This window comes from Lampetra fluviatilis, chromosome 1 (assembly GCF_964198595.1).
Source record: "Lampetra fluviatilis chromosome 1, kcLamFluv1.1, whole genome shotgun sequence".
Classification (NCBI taxonomy): domain Eukaryota; kingdom Metazoa; phylum Chordata; class Hyperoartia; order Petromyzontiformes; family Petromyzontidae; genus Lampetra; species Lampetra fluviatilis.
Genome location: NC_136275.1, coordinates 22,382,277 through 22,399,300, shown reverse-complemented (window position 1 = coordinate 22,399,300; position 17,024 = coordinate 22,382,277). Strand labels below are relative to the sequence as shown.

The window sequence follows — 17,024 nt, the reverse complement described above, 5'->3', positions numbered from 1 at the left end:
AAGGGACAGCTACACTTGCAATTACGCAAAGAACGAAACAAAATACTATTCAGGACAGGAATAAGTTAAGGAGATCCACTCTCACCAAAGCTACTATTTGTGTACAAATAGACTTTCAAATCTGCTGCGCTGGGAGTTATCCAAGTGATGGTGGTACAGAAAATGGCTCGTTGATCTGTATACATAGATATTCTTTGCCATTCTATCGTGTTTATAGGTTTTCTGTAGGTATTTATCTTTCCTCCCACATGCAAAATCTCATTGCCAAACCTCCCAGTGCAGGGCCCTCCTGAAAAAAGAGCGCTGAGATGCAGTGAGCATTTCCTGGGTAAATAAAGGGACATTTTATTGTGTTTGCAAAGGCTTGCTTGATGAGTAGGTGTAGTGGCGGTGCTCATTCCTATATTTTGTACCCAGGCCAGGCACAGGCGGACGAAGCAATGAGAGTAACGCTATCGGTGTTCGAGGCCATCACCCAGCACCCTGTTCTGCTGACTCAGCACCACGTTGCAGTGAGTGACAGTGAGGGCAGCCACAGTCACTGCCCTTGCGGCACGAGGCCAAGAAAATACATCATGCACATCGATCTATTAATTTACTTTTATTTAATTCGGTGGCATTCGTGTAGTGAGAAAAGGGGATTTTTTTGCGGAACACATTACCCATTTGGGATATCAGCATTGTGTTCGTTCAAATGAAGCAGAACATGTTTTATGTTGCAGAGGCATTTGTGTCATTCTGGAATATAGTGCTTAAATGTTTTACTGTCATCTTGTGCCAAGTTGTGGATATTTCTTCCATGTTGGAAAGAGGATAGCTACTGTGTTATTCATATTAGAATCTCCATAAGGGGCTTCATTGAGGAAAAAAATTCCATAACATTTTGGACACTTCCTACACAATACAGAGGGAGGATTATTTTTAAAAAATACTTTAAAATACAATTGCACGACCTGTTTTATTTACAAACAATCTGCACTAGGCTCAGAGTGATAGGAGTGCAGTGCTCACAATCGCAAGATTGCGAGTTAAACTTTAGTTCACCGATTGACTCGGGCCATCATCTTTGGTTTATAAAACGTGCATCATTTTGTGAGAAGTCAAAAGTGATTGTCCAATAGAAAGACTGGCATCAACCTAGCAATGTAGAATTTCAACCAATGGCTTAGGACTGCCAACATACGGTACGGGTGTCATCTCGCACTCATTTATGCATGGAGGCACTTTGAATTTATGGCATGAAAGTTATATACATCCCCTTTGCTGGGATCTCTAGACTCTTTAAGAATGTCCCTTCTCATGTAAGGCTTTTTATGACTGCTGTTGTTTGCAGGTTGTGGGCTCTGTTCTGCCTCCTCTGACTGCTCTTGTTCTGAGCCAAAGTGGTAAGGCTGTGCGATTTAACTGTGCAATATAAACAAATGGCCTTGGTATGTCAGTGCTGTAGATTTTTCTGTATTTCGAAAAACAGCCGTATACGAGAAATGAATGACCGCTGCTGTTGCATTATTAATGGTGTTAAATAGCTTGTACTCATTGTTGTTTATCAATAGCACTCTACAAGATCAAGAAAATATTTTGTTTAACACTATAAACTGGACTACAAATTGGTTAGTGGATTGAGTCACTGGTCACCTGTGGAAAAACTCAGCTCCCTGAAATTTAGAACTTGCTTTTATAATGTGTATGTTCAGGATTACAGTGATGTTGGCATTGATCCCCGGATCCACCCTGCCACCTCATCATGAATGCATTGATTTTTTCAATAGAAGTATGAGATATTAATCCGCTTTAAAGAATAACATGTATTCCCCCTTTCCTTCACTGTATCTTAAATGCATTTATTTGAGAAAACAAGGAGTTGTAAGTATTTATCTTGGTCATGAGTGGGATATATTTTTTAAAAGAGGCATAGTCTTTCACCGTTTTCAATTAACTAAACTTCTTTTCAATTAAATAGCACTTGTTTGAGCAAAACATTTTAATGTAAACCCACTATGTCTCCACTACTGTGGTGAATTGTATCGTATTGCTTAGTTGCACCAGTGTTTTTTGGTGAAGAGACATTCTAGAACAGCGGCTCTCGATTAATTACACGAGGACAACATATCACGATATTCTTTCTACCTCTCATCCGTCTCCGTTATGTGTTCCCCCCAGCGGAGCGCCGTATGTTCAGCTTGCGGCTGCTGTCAGAGGCGGCATCTGTGCTGCTTGGACACGAGGCTGTGAGCAGCAAGGCCGGCGGTGTCTCGCCTAATGCCGGCCTACTCCGCCTCGTCCAGGAGACCCTTCTTCCAGAGTGAGTGTCATTTCACCGTGATCCCCCATTTGTGAAGGGTTCCTAAGTATAATGTCAGGCAAGTCAACAGCAGTTGAAACAGGGCACACGCTATTGATGAAAGTACAGAGGGTTACAACTTAACTGCTGATGGAAAACATTGATCCACATGGTCCATGGATTTATGGATACCTCACCTATCAACCTTTATCTGTTTATAAATGTCTCGTAAAATTCGTTTTTAGAAGGAAAAGCCTGGACTGGTTTTTGATATAACTGAGTCACATTGGTAGGGTACTACTGATACTCATTTATTCAAGAAAGCCTGACTGCTGATGTGACACCATATGTTGAAACCGGTCTTGAATTTCCATGCAGTGAATTAATGTTGCTGAAAATATACCCTCCCAGAAGGCTGTGGGGCCAATGAGTTGTGTAAAATATACTTGTATTTTTTCTGATAAGACAGATATATGAAGGAGACAGCTGCTTACATGTTTTTACTTATATTCTGTAATTTGGTGATACTTTTATAGGTAAGTAAAATATGTTGGGTATTCTTATAGAATCTATATCTGCATTACCACTGCAGCTCCACTAGATAGCACAACAGATATACAGTAGTCTCTCGGTTAACAGTGACATCGGTTAACGGTTTTTCGGTAAACGTTTTACCTCCCATAGGACCCCATGGTTTCGACTAACATTAACATTTTGATTAACGGTATGATTACGTTATGCACGCGAGCGTAAATTTCGGCCAATCCGACCGCTCATAAGTGGGCTGAGTACCTCAATCAGCGACGCCCATTTATGAGCATTTAGACCTCGACTAGCTTTGTTTACATTACAGATGAATGCTTTTAACATGTAATTCTTATATTCGATTAACAGTTATTTTGGTTAACAGTTTTCGTGGAACGGATTAAAAACGTAAATCGAGGGACTACTTTAAATCGTTCAGCTAGGTGGCACTGGGTGGAGAGTGCTCGACTCACAAGTACAGAGTTGTTCTATGTAGACTTTGTGAGTACAATTTCCAGTGCTTGTCCTGTGGTTAATATAGTCTCTGCCTGATGAATGTGTGTATGGTCTGTGTATGTTGTATAATTACATAATTTGTGCAGTTCCTATGGCATGTGTGGAGGGGGTGTGTATGTGGTGGAGACCTATGCAGTGTTTGCGTGGGTGGGTGAGTGTCTGGCGTGTTTGAAGTGGTTTCATTTGTTTGTATAACATGTGCACTGTGGTGTGTGTCTGAAAGTATACTGTAGCTTTGCGTGTGGCATACTAACCCAGATTAAAGTCATAGTCTACCATAAAACAACATCATATTGGTTTATCACCGTTTGAATGTTCCTTTGATCATATCACCTTCCCATATTTAATATAGTTGCTTCACGTTCTGCCTACTCATTCCATTAGTTTTGCCTTGACAGACACAATAAGCACATTTAATTGTCCAGTGCCGTACTTCAGAGGCTGAGGTCTGTGGCAATGCTCGAGTGTAGAGATGCTCTTAGTCCAGCTATAGAATTATGGATAGTAATATATAATGTTTGAAACTGCTGTTGTGGGACCACTCAAGAGCTGGGATTTAATAAGGATTCAGCGATAAATGCACAATTATACGCAATAATGTTGGTCTGCTTGCACGTCTTATAACAGTGGCTAACCCAATCCTGGTGGTATGATATTTTGGTGAGCAGGTATGAGAACCTGCTGATGGAACCAGATCCTGTGCCAGCATACGCTCTCAAGCTTCTACTCGCCCTGGTGGATTACAGTCCTGTGTTCATCCGGTACCATACCCACACTCTGTCGTGTAATTATCCCGTTTTGCCTGTGCTCTTCACAATATTTATTTCTTTATTTCAAGGCTGCTTTTCCAATACTCCCTGGTTCAGAAGTTGAAGTGTGCCTATACTCAGATGAGTGTAAGGTGGTGCTAATCACGTTTGGCAGCCCTGAGCCAGCAAAATAATTTTCACAATTCCTTTCTCTATGGAACAATCACTGTTGAATTTTACAAAGTAACACTTATTTTGTGGACCCTAGAGGAAATATGAGCTAACTCAAGCAAAATCAACCAGGATTCAAACTCATTCAAGCTTGAATACAGGGCAACCCAGTACTTGCATAATAGTAAAAATAATGCTATGCAAACGAACTTGATAACATAAAAACATGAATTCGTATTTTAGCTATATAATCTTAAACTCAAATTTAGTCAAAATAATACATGTGACCTTGGCGAATAATTATTTTTACTTTGTTATAATAACACATGGTGTGTTGTTTATAAGGTCATAATTCCAATAAGTTCACGTGTTACAATGAGACATGAGGTAATCCTGGCACCCTCGTTTTGTCTTTTACTGTTATTACAACACCGCATTCTCTGGGTTTTAAAGACAAGCAGACATTACATGGAAAGATTAACATTTGTGGCTTGTGGGTACTATGATAAAAGTTCTGATTAAATCAATATTTTTATAATTGTTGGTCTCGGTGCAAAAAGGGCAACATTTATCATTTTTTATTGCGGCATAAGACATGTAAGTAATATATCAAATGCAAATGCTGGCAAGACAAAGACATGTGGCAATTATTAAAGCAGTGTTAGGCAAGTGTTCGATGTGGTTTCAGCAGATGTTGATATGATGTCATTGTAACCAATTGTTTTAGACCAACGGACCCTCCATTGCCCCAATGCCGAAGCCTATAGCATCCGTAAGAGAGCTTTACGAGTGAGATTAGAATGTATCATGCTTAATACAGCCATACATCAATTGTTTTACAAACAAATAATATGCTGCATATTTGTTTAACTGCATACATTAAGAGACTAGGTAGATATATTATAAGCCTCGTGACAGTTTCACTAAGCTACATAGAAGTGCTATCTTGGTTGTACACACCAAGTGCTGCAATGATCCATCTTAACTTCCAGCTATTCAGCAAGAAATCAAAATCAGTGTCTCCCTGCTCAAAATAGCTTTGGGGCAGTGGTAATCTCCAATGGTGGTCCTAAGCTACCTACAAAAAGTCTACATAGAACAACCAATGTTGACCTCCCAGCAAGTGGTAATAATTTTATTGACTCATTAGATGATGGAAGTTGACCTAAAACCATAATCCAAACTCACAACTTTCTATTTGTGGGTTGAGTGCTCGAACCACAGCACCATCCAACTGGATAAAGTCACTGCTATCATACTTTACCATGTGTGTTTGCCTTGAAAAGTATATGAGAATAAATGTACCATCCTACACAGCAGCTGACTGTCTTTACATGATTTAATAGTTTCTGGACAGACACCAACATCCAAAAAATGACTGCCAGTAAACCTTCCTACTTCATCTATGATCAGTTTTCTTTTTACCCTGACAAAAGCCACTCCTATGTAATTCAAGATGGGTTTTATGACATGGGCGTATGTGTGGGTTAGCAGGAATGTCTGAGTATTTTGTTCATCTTTGGGGGTTTGTTGTGTCTTCATCTGAACTCACATGGCTGATTTGCCACTAGACTTTTCCCACCTCCTTATGGTTCACCTGAAAGGCACACAAATAATGTTATTGCCTTGATTGCTTTGCCTTTAACCAGTTACTAATTTCTCTTTACTTAAAATATTCATGATCGCACACCATTTGATCTAAATATAGCAATGTATGACACCCTATAGTGTTTGAATTAACTATTTGTTGCTACCCTTATATACAAATTGTGCCACCGGAGTTGTTCCACGTGGTAAAACATTTTTAAAATTAACATTTACTGTAATGTTGTACGTGCATATTACAAAGCTTATTCCTCTTTTGGACACTCCTTCAGTGTATCCTTTCTTCCCCAGTGTTTGTGTACGAGTGATTTATGTGTGGTCAGTAGGTGGAACCTCTTCCCTTTGTCATGTCTACTCCTAGCAATAACCAGCCATACATGAGATGTACGTACATGAGATGTATGGCTAGTTATTCCTCTCCATCTTATTCTATCTTCTATAGCCTGTAGAGCATCCACCTCTTTCAGACTGGTCCAGTCCTTCATGATGGTCGTTCAGCTTGTCCTTGTGGTTTGACTTGACTCCTCCATCCTTGCATTCTGCCATTCGGTATTGTGTTTTTCAGTCTGTGATGTCATGTTACAGGGCCAACCAACTGCAGTTTTTTTTATTTTTGCTCATTAGTCAGGGCTTATGCTCACCTATTTCTTTTGTGATTTTGGAGCGAACAGACTCGCTTGTGGAGGTGTAACGTGTATGGTTCTGTGCAAGGGTCGTCGAAAACACTTTGGGGGAAGTCTCTGACTATTGTATTGCAACCAGACAATACAATAGCCACTTCACTCTGTACCTCCCTTTACGATGTGTATACACTCCCTCTGTGCGCCTGATATTACACCAGCTGCTTGACGTGTTCGATTTTTTTTACTGTACTGACCCAATACGATTCAATATCTATTTTACAAGGGAGACCCTGATAACTGTAGCCATGTATGTGTAATGAGCGACTTCCACAACACATCGTGTAGAGGGTACTCTTCTTTATTCCACGTACGGCACGGCACAGGCCAACGTTATCGGCGTCCTCTCCAGGCCCACACGTAGATGTTACGTTCTACAGACTACACACACGGCTGATCACACGGCTGGTTCCACCCATCCACTCCCGGTGTCGCCGCTGGCTGACGGCGTGCCGGGGAGGGCGGTGGAGCTTTGCCGGAGATCCGCCACGTGGTCGAACGACGGAGAGAGATGACGGCGAGCAGCTACGCAGACCGGACCCAAGACTTCACACACCAACCACGAGTCCGCCTCCGCTTATATTCTCGCAGGCGTGCCTAGACTCCGCCTCCGGCCACGCCCTCTCATGGAACTTTCCAGCCAATTCTCGGAGTTTCTCGGCCGGCCCTACCCTCACCTTTGGCCGAGATACCTTCCCCTTTGGGGATTGGATAATGTTTATAATGGTGCTTGTACCCGTGCTACCCTTTACCAACCAGTAGATGTCACTATCTCATTACATATGGATGGATGGTCACACGTGAGAGTAATTTTGAAATATTGCATTTGGGATGCAACACTAGCGCACAGCTGCCTGCTCTTGCAAATGCTTCTTGTATGTCAACCAGTTGATATATGGTGTCCTTTAGTAATTCCCCAAAGATAATAAACTGAAATTCAACATTGTAAATTTGAAACATAACATAATTTATTATGTTTTAAGTGTAAAACATACTTTGTTACGTGCATATATGTGCCCATATTCATGAACTCATGGAATGCTTGAAATATTACTATAATAGAATATTATATTTGCATGTTGATCCAAAAAAAACATCTTGACACACATTACATATACAATTACTGTAACTGCCAAGTAAAAACTATACGTTTAGAAATGTGTAATTAATCATACATAAAATGTGAGATTGTGCTTATCTCCTTGGTAGTCTTGGGGCGGAGACATGGCCTAGCGGTAACAAGTTCGCCGCTTTTTCAACATCAAGCGGCCGCTCTAATTAATGCTGCGGGTGTATTAACCTCATAAATACGCGCCGTATGTTTCATAGTGGACGTTACAGATGTTAAAGCTCCAGTGACATAATTTGCAAGAGTAAGCCATTGTGTGCTAGCATCATTACTTGCAAATTACTCAATTTGAATGATACATAGCAACCATCGCCTGCTTCTGAACAAACTTGGCAGAAACAAGCATAATTATAATAGTAATAATCAGGAATGGATATTTCACATTCCTATGGTGGGAATCATTTTAACCATAGGATAATTATTCTTTACTTTATACAAAGTGTTACTTACTTTATCAACCCTGAATAGATAATGGGATTACACTTTCCAATTGTGAGTCAAATTATTATCCATAATGCTACCAAAGAGTCGCAAAGGTATCAAATGGTATTAATTTGATTCATGTCAAATTGTATTATTTTGGAATGTGAGCTTCACGTATGCTGAGTTGGAATTAAACCAAAAATAATGAAGTGTCGGTAACAGGGATAGTGATTCACATATCAATTTGAGGTCTCATTCCCCCGAGGAGGTGCGGCATGAGCAGATTGCTAATATGCCACATTTCACCAACACGACCAAACACATTGAGATATAGTCGCACGATATGTCATTTTACACATTTCCTATCATGATCAATTGTGCATCTTCGCATGGAAGGTTAGTTGCCAACCCCACATGGCAGCTCGGAAAATAGACTTGAGAACAATTTCGAATGAATGATAAGTGGCTTGTACAATAATGTATTCCTGTGTGAGGTGGAGCATGCAGTCATCATGTGCCTGTCACAGGCAAGGCATTGACCAATGCATTTTTCCTTGACCTGGGGAAAGGCATAAACACATTAATTCAGTACTTTACTGCTTAACTTTTAAGAAGCGTTGTTATTGAGCCATTTTTGCGATGTGCAAATGAAAGTATATGTTGCGTATAATTAAATGAATTTCAGCACAGTTTTGAATATTTATCAATTATAGTTGTTCAATGGAGTCACTGAGCTCTGACAGAGGAATGTGGAATTTCTCCCATTAGCTCCTGCCCATAAACAAGGATGAGTGTGAACCCCAACTCGTCTGAGTAGGGAAACACTTAATATAATACTGAAATATAAATTATTACACCAATTTTGCTGTTAAAAGTATGATATAAGATGGAGATATATCCTTCTGGAACTCATATAGCCAGTAGACCATGACATCATGTCAGACAAAGGCCTCAGTAATTGATACCACAGAACTACTTTTGGAGTTATTTCAATAGTCCTGTTTTACCCAACTATACGATACTACATGCTTTGTAAATTATAATGTCCGTACGTCAGTCAGTTTATACATTTCGCGGAGCAGAGATGGACAAAAAATTGTGCCACCATTGGTGATCAGGCTGAGACAATCAACCCTCTACACAGAACTTAGTTGAACTATAACTCTAATGCCTGTCTTGGTTACCTGTTGTCCATCCTACAGAACATTTACTTTATTGAACATAATTTGTTGAAATATATACAGGAGTTCATTCAATGTTGATGAATGGTGGTTGGGCCATTGTTTGTTATTTAATATTTCAGTATGTGCTGAAGCAACAGTGAGTGTCTGTGGTTGCCTCTTTATAACATATGACTTCTGTGTCCTCCACCCAGGCACCTGGAGGAGTTAAACCTTGTTCCAGTACTATTGCAAGTATTGCAGGTATGTGGGTCAACTCATCTTTACAAGTATCACCTATGATCCAACGCTAAGAAGAGGCTCTATTGTGACATATCTCAGAACACTGGGAATGCAATTATTTTCAGTATGATTCACTGCCATGTAGCAGAGATGCTTCTGCATTACCTGGCTTTGTACGATGAAAAAACTAAACTTGAATGCTTAATTTAAAACCTATAAAATACCCCTTATAGAAATAGCATTTTAATTTATCATTTGTGTCAACACATAAAAATTGTCCACTTACAAAATTAAGGATTGCAAAGTGCTCAAATCTGTTTGTAGGCCTGAGCCAGGTGTGGATATTGACATGCATATACATTGGGCTAGTTTCTCCATAGGACAGGGTCTTTAAATCACTACAAATTGGAGCTCGTATTGATGGCCTGATTCATCTTCCAACTGAGATTTGAATCATCGACCTTCCAATTGTAAGTTGAGCACTCTAACCACAACTACATACAACCAGGTAGAACACTTTATACATTGAAAGTAAAAACATATATAATCAATTAACAGTAATGTAATATATTAGCTGGATACCAGGATGGAGTACTTTTATAAATCTGAACTTGATAATGAAAGCAACTTACCAACGTGCCTGAAGAAGAAAGTTGTCAGTCAGTACATATTGTCAGCTCTGACATTAGGCACATAGATACTGATACAAATGGAACGAAAGCTAAAAAGTCTGCAAAGAAGCATGAAAATATACACACTTGGAATTACACTGAGAGACAGGTAGAGGAGCACATGGATCAGAGAACAAGTGCAAATCAGACACATTGTCTGTCAACTAAAGACAGTGGACGTGTACAGGACACCTAATTCGAAGGGATGATGGCCGATGGACAAAACTTGTGATGGATTGGCAGCTATGGAAGAATGTACCCCATAGAATGGCCACTACAGAGATGGAGTCATGAAATCAATTAATGTGCAGGAGTGAAATATATTGTGGCATCGCAAGACCATATGGGATAAGGATGGCATGGGGGGTTATCACCACTTTGGTATTGATTAATGTCATTTCTTCCAACTGAGTGATCATGCTATACGAGGGTGAAACATTTTTTACAACTGATTCAAATCAAATTATATTTAATCCCATAAGAAACCCCGAACGATCCCGCCTTAATTTGCTGGCAAGCTGTGCTAATTATTATTACATGGTGCTTTTTACAACTGTTTGGGGCTGTTTGAGGCTCTGCTTCCAAATGTTCTGACGTTTAGGTAGCTCTAGTGGCAATACGCTCCCCTGGAGTGGCACTCACAGATCCTCCCACCACTCGCAGTGGGAACAAAAACACTCCTTGAATCTGTCGTTCACCCCTGTTTGATCTTTGGGAGCGTGGCTTCATGCCAAACAAGCTGTGTCTACAAGGCGGTGCTTGCCAGATGTTGGAACAGCTTGTGTAAATTCACGTGTGCAGTATGCGCTCAAGTACATGCTCAGTTTGATTCGGTTGCATGAATACCTGTACAGTCCTCATTATAATGTACTTTTCATCTATGATGGTCATTAGTTGATTTAAAAAAGAAGTGCATGAGGTAGATTTTTTTTTATATCTGAGAAGTTTAGTAATATAAGTACAAGTTTGGAGTTGTGGGGCACACATCTTAAATTTGGTTCTTGGGAGAACACGATGGTGATTCCTGAAGAGGAAACCACATTGTATGAGACTCTCAGTCTGTGAGGTGATAGTACAGCAAGTTGGTTCTTGAGCCATATGCATGGACCTTTAAGTGTTACCTTCTCTTATGTGTAGGTTTTCTTCAGCTACCCTTGCTTCCTCCCACATAAAAGACAAAAAAGAATGAACTAAACATCTCAATATATACATAATTCTTCTGAGAAAGCGTTTCGATTCTCAGTGAGGCTTTTATTGATACATAACAAAACATGTTTATTCAATACAGTGCTGATACGGCCAAATTGTGCTGATTAGAGAACTGAGCTCACAATTTTAAGTTAAGAGTTAGAACCTAATTTGGGGTCAATTCAGCCGATCAACCTTCTTAGGTCTATATCCTTACCTGGTAAAATAAATATTGTCTAAAGTTTTTTTATTGAATAGTTTATCCTATGGAGATATTGGGATATGTTATGGAAACGTTACATTTGCACCACTAAGTCAGGGTTTCCAGAATAGATGAATGCCATCCCATTCTTATTTGATCAGCGAGTTACTTTGATATTTGAATCAGTAATAAGTCAAATTGGTTACACGTGTTGCATAGTTGGGGATCCTTTTCTACGACTGGATACTTGGTAATTGCTAAGTTTCATTTGTAACCTGCGCCATGGCCACATCAATAGAAAAGCTAGTTTTGTAAAACCCTGCACGTATCGGGGCGTGTTAGAGGGAGGAATCTTTGCCCGGGAGCAGATAAAATCATTAAATTAAATTTGAGTGCGATCATCATCTGCAAGGAACAAAACAAAGATGCACTTCAGCAGCCAAGATGAGCTTATGTTCCATGATGGTGAGCGGCACCCAGCTGCGACATGTCCTCCGCACCTGTGAATTTTCGCAAAGAGCTGGGGACAGCCAAGGCATTAAATCAAGGGCTCTCTCACACGGGCACACATCAAGTGCATGTGGCACACAACAATTGGGAGTATCATTTGTGAAAAGGAGTCGGTTTGTGATTACTCATCTCCATTGATCAAATCTGTAAATTATGAGAAAAAGCCATTGAAATAATAGTGCCGGCTGGAAAAACATATGCAGAAATGAATAAAGAACACAAAGCCTTTGTGCAATTGCAAAAACGATCAGCATTTCCTGAAGAACTGCATTGTGGTCCTTTTGTCTTACATCATCATCAAAATTAATATGAACAAATATGACCAGCCGAAAGCATCAGTGATGCAGTAATCGGCAACGTGAACCATTTTTTTTTTATTTTGATGGTGATCTAAGTCCAAAGGACCCACAATGCAGTTTTTTTTAGGAAATACTGCTTGTTTTTACATATGCACAAAGGCTGTCTACTCTTCACACATGTATCTGTGTTGTTTGAAACTCATCTCCTAGTTGCTGAATAAATTAGCATGTGACTTGTACGTTGCTACTCCTAATTATATAACCACTTACACATGATATTAATATACAAGAATATCTTTAAAATGTAAAAAAAAATATTTAAATGTTTACTTCTTGTTAACCTATCATATCCCATTGTCCTATCAGCATGTAGGTGCAAAGCAAAAAAATATTGCATTTTGGAAATCGACCCCATGTTGTCGAACTGCACGCCTCACTGCCAAATTGCCCATAAGTAACAGAACAGGGCTCGATTTGGCATCCTTCAAGTATCTGCCTCACGCAGGCAGAAGACTACACTCATTGAGCGGCTGTGGAGATTAGTGAGTGTGTTCGTGCTCAGCTGCATTCATCATATTGAACCAATGTTTTATTATTTTTGTGGTGATTAGTTAACAAGGCTGAGTTCACTAAATGCGCTCCACTTGTGCACCTGTCGCTTTAATTTAAATTTCATTGATATGCAAAAAAATCTTACATTGGGTTCAGTGTTCACAGATAAAGTCTCCGACAACCAAAAATAAATAAAAAGTTACGTTAATGCAGCACACTTCATAATAAAACTGTGCCAATAATGAAAAACAAAAATTTGTAAACCATATTACTAATATGCCCTTACTGAAAACAGAACTCATAACTGATTCATACAGTTTATTGTTACGTGCAGGTCATTGTCGTGAGGAAAACGTTCCTATGCCTCTAAGTTAGATAAAGTGAGTACCGCTCTGTAGGAATTCAGCAGTGGTTGTCCGATTGAGAGAGGGGCCCCACCATGGGAATATAGAATTCTAGTTACTTTCTCAGGGTCACCAACAGAGACGAACACTGCTCCATTGCTTACTTGAGCAGGGAGATACACTTTGACTATTTTTACTTGTACATATTGCAGTGCACGTGATCAGTTCAAGTATGCATATGGATGACAGCAACACAGCATGAATGTGGACCAAGGGGGAAGAATGGTTGGCATGAGCACAGTGGGTGAGCATCCACCACAGCTGGCCAGGAATAGACCCTAAGGTCATGGGGCCACATGCCAATACACCCACTCCACTCGCTTGCCAAAGCATACAAAAAACACACAGACCCACACTCGCATGCGCATGTACACGCATACCCACGGGTCTTGCAGCTCAACTGCAGCACATGCAAACAGGCAACGCAGCGTGCACACGAATGTGGCGGATTCTGTCACAGGAGCCAGGGTGTCCCACAAATGCATGACGGCACGCAGAACATCCGCAGCATTGACAGTAATAATGCATATGCAGAGACACACCCGCACTTGCCACTGGTGTTCTGTCCCACACATGCTTGAGCCAGGGTAGAAGACAGATCGGTGCACGTGCGGACATGGTGCTTGTGCTAATATGTGTAATTTGCTCATACCAATTTTGCAAGAAGTATAACACAGGACTATTCAGTGGATGGTCCTCTATGCTTTTATGCAAGCCAACCTGCTCACAAATGCAAGATCATACATTTACCCTTACAAGACCGCAGGGGAAAATGCTGTTGGCAACCCCTTGTTAAGGTCAGAAAAGCACATGAAGGGACAGAATTACCAACACCACACCTGGCTGCCTTTGTTTTCCCAGTATGGATGTTCACACACCACACCAGGCAATACGTGGGACAGGTTTAGATGCAACCTGCCACTGATGTGCATGTTTAGGCATCAAACTTTTGATGCTGAGATTGGGCGCCACGGTGGCGAGATGTTAACTTCCTCTCCTGGTATACAGGAAGTCGTCAATTCGATCCCGACTCTGACACCTGTAAATTGGGAGTTTGCATGTTCTCCCCGTGGTCATGTGAATTTTTATCCGGGTCCTCTGGTTTTTCCCTGAACATTTATAAACATGTGTTTAGAGTATTTGGCTGCTATAAATTTCCACGTGATAAGCCACTTCATTGACCTATCATTTGTGGCCAGGTCGCTTCTGAAAAATAGCTGTAATAGCTCAGTGGGCCTTGGTAGAATAAAACATAGTTTTAATAGTTTATATTAGTACAACTACACCCACTACACTACAAATGCTCTCATATATGCATGTAAAGGAAGTTTAATATATACGATATTTATAGCATTACAAAGCAAAGTTGACAGCACAAGTGTTATGAAAATCCAGGAGTAATGGTTTGTCAACAGGCTTGTCTAGTCATGTTTAGTTTGAGATAATGAAGAGTTAAAACAGCTTCTTCCAGCTGCCTGAGTACAAACGACTTACGCAATTAAAAAACATGCTTAAGCTCAGACTTGTCCTACCTCTTGATTCCGTATGGGATTTACGTGAGAGCAATTGCGTACATTCCGTGAGAACTTAGGGACGGTGGGGACCACCTTCAAATTTGTCATTACTTATGGGCACACACATGCACCATCACAAATACACAAAGATCCCCCATATAGCCTTAACATACTGTTGGGGCAAATTGTCTTAGCAAGCACTTATGAAGGCCGGCACAGCACATGAGGGGGTGGGTGCCTGGCCGCTTTTGTCTCCCCAGTGGCGTCATTTGAACCTTATGGCGGTACCCCGGGGTAGCATAGTACCCCGGCTCTTGCATAATGTTCGTGATGCAGTCATTTTTAGTCTGTTGATGGTTGGCGTTGCTGCAATCGACTCATCTCGATGAGCTGTACACGATGCACTATTAAAAGTAGAATTTTTCGATAACGGATTTTTTATGCTAATGTTTGGCATTTCGACATCGCGGAGTAGCACTGATTTCGGATTGATTAGTACCCCAGTCACGGAGTTAAGTACACCCCTGGAAAAATTGTATTCCAGGAATAAAATATTTTATTGCCTCGGCCATTTTGTATTATTTGGTACCCCGGGGTACTTCCATAAGGATCATTTACACATCACACCAGGTACTCATTTGAGGCTGAGTCGACCAAGGGAAGGCTCATGAACAGTTCAGATAATCGTCACTGGTGTTGGCCTTGAGCGGGAATCTAACTCGGGTCCCCGGGTTCGTATCGCCGTGCACTAACTGCTACACTACCACTCCCCACAAATACAAAGACAAACACACACGTGTGCACAATCACATATAAATACTCTCCCCACGCAAGCACACACTTTCATAAATAAGGACAAAGATCCACCATATATAGAGCCTTTTAACATTCTTCATGAGTACCTAGTAAGGCTGCACGTAAAGAAATTATCACGCAAAGCAACATACTCAAACAAGTTCACACACTCATCTACATTCACACAAATAAATTACCACAACATTACACCTAAATGACTTTTTAAAAACAATGTAAATCCACAGATCGGCTGAATGCATGGAGTGCACGGGGACTTCACTGTGGTCATGTTGCGGCAGGGTTGCTTTTCTGGCAGCTGATTGGCTGGTATAGTTGGAGTGATGACATAATCCCTAGCAACCACTGACGTACACCCATTTTATAGATCTCAAGAGGGCGTGCCCAAATACTCTGCATTTTCACCTACATCGTTTGGCAGCCTACACAGTTTGGCAACCTGCTGGCTTTTACGAATATTTTCTGTACTTAGCCCCCAGGTCATCATGCCTCCAAGTGTACAAATGTATACCTGTACACAAGTGTACAAATTATTCCTCTGCTGCTTTACATTAGCTATCTGTTTATCATATGTCTACATTATTAATACCGTTTTAGTTTATGTAAAATGTACCACACAAGCCTTGGCATTGATGTTCAGGTTCTAACTTGAATTAAAAGCAGATTTTTATGTTTATGTGTGTATGTTGAACTTTTTTCAGACGGTACATAGCCAACCGCGCGAATCGGAGGTGCAATTAGCATGGTTTGCTACGGAGTATATACATATTTGATAGTCAACTTATGCTACAAATGAAAATACAGAAATACTTTCTTTTTAAATAAATGTAGTCAAATCCAGCAATAAAGATTGATTTGCCAGACAGACACATAGCAACCCAGCCATTAGCTGATGAGCTCAGTCTTGTGGTCATAGAAGGCAGGCCCTTGAAGAAATTGACTGAAGGTATTATAATTCCAATCTTGGTTCATCAGGTGTGGCTCCAGCTTATTAAATGTTTCGGAAATTGGAAAGAAATGCTACGTGTCTAGACACTGATGGAACATTGGGATATTCTATTTTATATCTTGAAACGATATATATAATTGTATTTCCCTGCTTCCTGGGACTTCTCGCATTCATATCTGTTGTTTTTATATATATAATAGGCTTGTATTGAGGAAACAGACATAACCAGTGCAACCACTGGTAATTCTGCAAGCATTTAAACCTACATAGTCCACCTTTCTCCAGTAGTCCAGAAAATCTAGAAAAAACAAGACTTTCAATCTTTTTGCTTTGTCTATTTCCTGCTAGCATTTACAGGGACCCAATAGTATATGCTTGATCAAATATAAATGTATGTCGCTTGACACATATCTTAGATGCAAATAGTGTCGTTGAAGGCA

At 40.3% G+C, this 17,024-nt stretch overlaps 1 protein-coding gene across 1 annotated transcript in view; it reads left to right on the top strand.

Annotated features, from left to right (window-relative positions):
- The window catches only part of ULK4 (unc-51 like kinase 4), a 69,749-nt gene that overhangs the window by 38,567 nt on the left and 14,158 nt on the right, over window positions 1-17,024 (top strand). Inside the window, exons 28-32 of the mRNA XM_078859493.1 lie at window positions 418-512; window positions 1,334-1,385; window positions 2,161-2,302; window positions 3,991-4,083; window positions 9,455-9,503. Coding sequence (XP_078715619.1) covers window positions 418-512; window positions 1,334-1,385; window positions 2,161-2,302; window positions 3,991-4,083; window positions 9,455-9,503 — 431 coding nt within the window. The remainder of the gene's footprint in view (window positions 1-417; window positions 513-1,333; window positions 1,386-2,160; window positions 2,303-3,990; window positions 4,084-9,454; window positions 9,504-17,024) is intronic.